We start from the raw sequence: 6,128 nt of genomic DNA on the forward strand, positions 1-6,128 counted from the left end.
TAGGACGGTAAACCCTAAACCCTAAACCCTAAACCCTAGCAGAAACATAGCCGGTGGATCCCTAAACCCTAAACCCTAAACCCTCCAGCGTAAACACCTAATACGGGACAACAGCCAATAAACCCTAAACCCTCGCGCAACCCTTCTTCTATACAGTGACACCCTGGCCACCTCTCGGGGCTTCCTGGTTCTCGAGGGTTTAGGGTTTAGGGTTTAGGGTTTAGGGTTTAGGGTTTATGTTGTAGGGTTTAGGGTGTTGGGTTTAAGCTCGCCGGTTTATGGGTTAAGGATTAGGGTTTAGGGTTTCAACTTTACGGTTCAGGGTTTACGCTCCAGAGTCTAGCCATTAGGGTTTAGGGTTTAGGGTTTAGGGTTTAGGGTTTAGTGTTTATTACGCAGGCGCCGCAAGCGTTGGGAGCCGCTGAATTTAGCGAAGGTGCGGCGATTTTTAGAGCAAGGACGTCTCGACTACCGGTGAGTTTGAGTTGTATATACACCTGAATTGAGGGTAAAGAGCTGTGCATACACCCCAATTATACCTGCAGATACACCGCATTTAAAGCTGCTTTACGACTTAGGCCATCCTTAAACGGCAGCTGCATATACACCCGAAAAAGAGCGACTTGCCTATACACCTGAACCTTTATATAAACTTAGCGTAATACCTGCATATACACCCCAACAAACTCTCTGATAGCTGCATATACACCCCAGCAAACTCTCTGAGTATACCTCATCCTTAGAGACGCGAAGCTGTGCATACACCTCAACTTGGCTAGAGGTGCATATACACCCCAACATCTCAAACAGAAACTTCAATCAACTTCAGCTGTACATACACCGCAAAAAGCAGCGCAGTCAGCAACCCACTACCGACTGACACGCGTACAGTCCGCTGCTGCTTTTCGGCATATGTTTAGGGTTTAGGGTTTAGGGTTTAGGGTTTAGGGTTTAGGGTTTAGGGTTTGGGTGTTTCAGGTTCCCCATAACTCAGCGGCATTTGCATGACTCGGGTTGCGTTCGAGTCCGCAACGGAGTTCATCTTTTCAATGTTGTAAGATAACCACAAACTTTAGCTAGCTAGCTAGCCAGCCAGCTAGCTAGATAGCTAGCCAGCTAGCTAGCTAGCTGTGCACGCGTCTGACTGTCTATATATCTATCTAATTGTCTATCTCTCTATGCACGTATGCATATATATATAGGTATATATAAAATAAATAAATATATATATAAATATATATATATATATATACATGTATATCTGTGTGCATGCACTCTGTGTCGTCTCTTCTGTGTGAAACTAGCAAATATATATATGCATTTATATCTCCTTTTTCTGTCTGTCTCTGTCTCTGTCTCTGTCTCTGTCTCTGTCTCTCTGTCTCTGTCTCTGTCTCTGTCTCTGTCTCTGTCTCTATCTCTGTCTCTGTATCTGTCTCTGTCTCTGTTTGTCTTCAGAACGACTACCCGTTCCCATACAAAGTAGTTATTGAGGTTTCGTCTGCAGATCAATCAGCAGTAGACGCAATCAAACGTGTAGGAGGCAGCATTCGCGTGGTGTACAGACACCCTATTAACCTCAGGGCCCACGTCAAACCCTATAAATTCGACGTACTCCCCAAAACCGTAAACTACGAGGGTTTAGGGTTTAGGGTTTAGGGTTTAGGGGTTTGGGTTTAGGGTTTAGGGTTTAGGGTTTAGGGGTTGCGGCGTACATATATATATATATATATATTTTTTTAAAAAATATATATATCTATGTATATGTTTGTATTTACATTTATTTATATGCATGTATACATGCATGTACTTACAAATATATATATATATATATATAATATACCTATATCTATATTAATAATATATATATATATATATATATATATATATATATAGCTTGTCTGCATTGCATGCCCTTAAGAACAGCGATTGGTTGTGTGTATAAAAATGTTTAGGGTTTAGGGTTTAGGGTTGAGGTGTACATGCAGCACACTTAATTTATGTCTGCGGGTTTATCTTAGGCTCGGCCGGGTTTAGAGGCAATACATTTTCTTGAGAAGTTAAGAGCAAGAGGCTGCAGCGTCTTTTATATTAAACCCGATTGGCTGAAGCGTGAAGAAGAAAGAATTCAAAGAGAGCTACAGGAACTATGGGCTGAGGCAGACGCTGCTGCAGGTACACCCCAAACCCTAAACCCTAAACCCTATACCCTAAACCCTAAAGGGTCTGCACACAAAAGGCTGAAAGAGATGTGGGGTGCGCTTTGCAGCGGTTGAGGGTGCCCTAGGGACCCAAGGGTTTAGGGTTTAGGGTTTCTAAGGGTTTAGGGTTATTAGGGTTTATGATTATTAGGGTTTAGGGTTTAGAGTTTTACATTTCCAGAACTGCCGTTGCGACCATCGAGGGTTATGAACTATGGGGTTGCAATGGCTTAGGGTTTAGGGTTTAGGGTTTAGGGTTTAGGGTTTGTGAGTGCAGGTGCAACGAGCGAATTGCCTCCACGGGTGGCTGACGCGGAGGCTGTTTCGATGTACAGAGCTCAAGGTTTAAAACCCTCAGCAATCTCTACAATAAACTCTAAAACAAATAGCTAGCTAGCTAGCTAGCTAGCCAGCTAGACGGCTAGCTAGCTAGCTAGTTAGACAGCTAGCTAGACGGCTAGCTAGCTAGTTAGCTACCTAGCTATACGTTTAGCTAGCTAGTTAGACAGCTAGATGCTGGCGCAGCTAGCTGGCTTCATAGCTAGCTAGCTAGACAGCTTACTGCGCAGCGAGAAGAATAGCAAGGGAGACAGATGCCTCGGCTTCGAACTCCATTGGCTAGCTACTAAACTAGACGGCGGAGACCTGGCTAGCTAGCTAGCTAGCTAGCCAGCTAGCTATCCTGCTAGCTAGCCAGCTAACTACCCTGCTATCTATCCTGCTAGCCAGCCAGCTAGCTATCCTAGCTAGCTACCTCAGATTGTTAAGCTGCCTACTCAAGCAAGCTAGCTAGCTAGCTAGTTAATCTAGGCTAGCTAGCTAGCCAGTTAATCTAGGCTAGCTAGCTAGCCAGCTAGCTAGCCTAGAGGGTGTGTTTGGTTGAGGAAGGGGGGGAGTATCTTTTTTGCGTTATTGGGCTTTAAACGGTTTAAAAAAATATAAGGTTTCGAAGTTTTAGGGTTTAGGGTTTAGGAAGGGTTTAGGGTTTAGGGTTTAGGGTTTCGTGTCTAGGAATAGGAATTGCATTAACTTTTTGTTTTCTCGCTTTAAATTCAAAACTTTGAAAACCCCAGGGCCCCTCAAAAGCCCAGGGTTTAGGTAGAAGGCTGACAGACTGTCTGTACACCAAGCCTTTGTACACTTGCTGCTGCTTCTGCTGCTGCTTCTGCTGCTGCTGCTGCTGCTGCTGCTGCTGCTGCAGTGTGGGGTTGCTCGGGGTAGGATATAAAGGCGTTAGACAAAACCCTCCCAGAGCATTTGTTCGCAAACAAAAGTCGCCGAAATACGAACAAGAACCTCCCCTCATGCTGCTGCTGCTGCTGCTGCTGCTGCTGCTGCTGCTGCTGTTGAGGGGGAGGGGTGCAGCGCAGCTGCCTGCTCTTAGCTTGCGATTAGGCAGTCTCCTTTGTTTATCTAAAGCAGCTTTTCGGGCCCAGTGCCTCACATAACGCACAAATTGTCTGCTGCTGCTGCTGCTGCTGCTGCTGCTGCAGGCGTTGCTGCTGGGGTTGCTGCTGTGCAGGTTGCTGCTCAAGGCGTAGATAGAGGGGGTGTAGGTTACACTGGATGGAGGCACTCTGCTGCTGCTGCTGCTGCTACTGCTGCTCAAGCTGCTGCTGCTCAAGCTGCTGCGGCAGCAGCAGCTGCTGCTGCCGCCGCTGCAGGAGCGACTGTATGCACACAAAGCATACGGGGCCCTTAACATCTTGCTGAGCCCCTACCCAAGGGTTTAGGGTTTAGGGTTTAGGGTTTAGTGAATTAGGGTTTCATCTTCTTAAAAACCCTCGAAAGGCAGCAAATGAAAAGCGACGAGGGTTTTGGGTTTAGAGTTCAGACAACAAAATTAGGGTTTAGGGTTCAGGGTTTAGGGTTTAGGGTTTAGGGTTTAGCAAACATTAGAAGATGTGAGAACCCCCGGGGCCCATCGGTCTCCTCGAGGTGTCTTCCGATTGGAGTGGGGCTGCATGCACTCGTAAACCCTAAACCCTAAACCCTAAACCCTAAACCCTAAACCCTAAACCTTAAACCCTAAACCCCAGGTTAAAACCCTTTAAGCAGAATTTCTAACACTAAGCCAAACACTTGAGGCTCTAGCCTCTGTTCTACAAACCCTTGTCTCTAAACCCTAAACCCTAAACCCTAAACCCTAACTCGCTTATTATTCCTCAGCTGTGTGCTGCAGCAACTGCTGCAGTAGTTAGGGTTTAAAGCTGCTTTGAGGCTCTCTTCTGAATTTGCCTCCTAGCAGCAAAGGGTGTGGTTGTTGCTGCTGAGAGTCATACAAGCAGCAGCAGCAGCAGCAGCATTTGTTGCAGGTAAACTGCAGCAGCAGCAGCCGCTGCTGCAACACAAGCTGCAGCAGCTGTACACCGTTAACACCAGAAGGCAGCAACAGCAGCAACAGCAGCTACAGCGCCAACAGCAACAGAGACAACTGCAGCAGGAGCAGGACCAGCAGCAGCAGCAGCAGCAGCAGCAGCAGCAGCAGCAAAGGGCCCTAGGGCTTAGAATGCCTCTTGGCTTTCTTTTTATGTATTTTCTAATATCTTTAGCTTCTGTCTTTTCAGCAGCATTTAGACGCCCTGCAACACCGCAGCTGCACAAGTCTCTATACTGCAGCAGCAGCAGCAGCAGCAGCAGCAGCAAAGGCAGCAGCAGGGGGAGCAGCACTAGCAGCAGATACTGCAGCTTATTATCATTTAGGCCCACTAGCTTGCACTGCAGCACAGAACGGAGAGCAGCAGCAACGTTGCTGCGCTTTGAAAGACATCAGCAGCAGCAGCAGCAGCAACAGCAGCAGCAACAGCAACAGCAGCAGCAGCAACAGCGTCTGCGTGAGTCTTTTCTCTTTTCTACATCAAATCTCCTGCGGGCTGCTGCTGCTGCTGCTGTTGCTGCCGACACTACACCGATGCCGCAGCCAGTAGCAGCAGCAGACGGTGCTGCTGCAGCAACAGCTGCAGCAGCAGCTGCAGCAGCAGCAGAAGCACCAACAGCTGCTTCTGTTTGTTATGGGGGTCCTGTCCTGCTGACGATTTCTGGGGAGACAGCAGCAGCAGCAAAACAAACAGCTGCAGACACAGCAGCAGCAGCAGCAGCAGGAGCAGCAGCAGCAGAAGGCGCAGCAGCAGCAGCAGCAGCAGCACAGCGTCTGAAGCTGCAGCTATTTTGGAAAGGGCGGAGAATAATTTTAAATCGACCAGCAAATGGTGAGCAGCAGCAGCAGCAACAGCAGCAGCAGCTGCAGCAACAGCAGCAGCAGCAATGTTGAGGTGTATGCTTCTGCTTGCCTCTCTGTTGTTGTTGCTGCTGCTGACGCTCGTGCTGTAGCTGTTGCTGCTAATGCTCATGCTGCTGCTGCATTTGCTGCTGCTGCTGCTGTTTGTGTTTATTAGAACCGGTGTCGTCTTTGCTGGAGCGTCTGCTGCTGTCTTGCTGCCTCTCCTCAACGTCTGCTGCTGCTGCTGCTGCTGCTGCTGCTGCTGCTAAAGACAAAAAGAAACGCAAGGCAGCAGCTGATTTAAAAACAAAGACAGAGAAAGCACCAATAGAGCAGCAAACCAACAGCAGATTCTTCTTCGCTACGTGAGCTCCTGCTGCTGCTGCTGCATTCGCTGCTGCTGCTGCTGCTGCTGCTGGTGCTGCTGCACTTGCTGCTGCTGCTCCTGCTGCTGCTGATGCTCTTGCTTCCGCTGCCGTTAGTTTTGCTGCTGTTGCTATACGAGTTGCTGCTGACGCTGTTTCGTTGCATTGCTGCTGTTTTTCTGTGATTTTATTTGCTGCTTCTGTTGCCGCTGCTGCTGCTGCTGTTGCTGCTGCTGCTGCTGCTGTTGCTGCTGCAGGGCAGCAGGCGAGCTGGTGGGAGAGGAGACTCTTGCTGCAGATGCAGCAAAGAAGATCGCCTTCCTGGTGTATTGCCCGCCTCAG

The 6,128-nt window shown here is 48.3% G+C and overlaps 1 protein-coding gene across 1 annotated transcript in view; it reads left to right on the forward strand.

Annotated features, from left to right (window-relative positions):
• The window catches only part of EAH_00030370 (ribosomal protein L15, putative), a gene marked incomplete at both ends in the record, with an annotated part of 5,492 nt that extends 20 nt beyond the window's left edge, over positions 1-5,472 (forward strand). The window contains 8 exons of the mRNA XM_013396158.1: positions 1-7; positions 386-474; positions 979-1,054; positions 1,459-1,626; positions 2,022-2,175; positions 2,479-2,544; positions 4,101-4,173; positions 4,476-5,472. The exon at positions 1-7 is cut by the window's left edge and continues 20 nt beyond it. Of these exons, the coding sequence (XP_013251612.1) occupies positions 1-7; positions 386-474; positions 979-1,054; positions 1,459-1,626; positions 2,022-2,175; positions 2,479-2,544; positions 4,101-4,173; positions 4,476-5,472 (1,630 nt within the window). The remainder of the gene's footprint in view (positions 8-385; positions 475-978; positions 1,055-1,458; positions 1,627-2,021; positions 2,176-2,478; positions 2,545-4,100; positions 4,174-4,475) is intronic.
• Positions 5,473-6,128: the final 656 nt, after the last annotated feature.

This window comes from Eimeria acervulina, genomic scaffold (genome assembly GCF_000499425.1).
Source record: "Eimeria acervulina Houghton genomic scaffold, Eah_scaff279, whole genome shotgun sequence".
Lineage (NCBI taxonomy): Eukaryota > Apicomplexa > Conoidasida > Eucoccidiorida > Eimeriidae > Eimeria > Eimeria acervulina.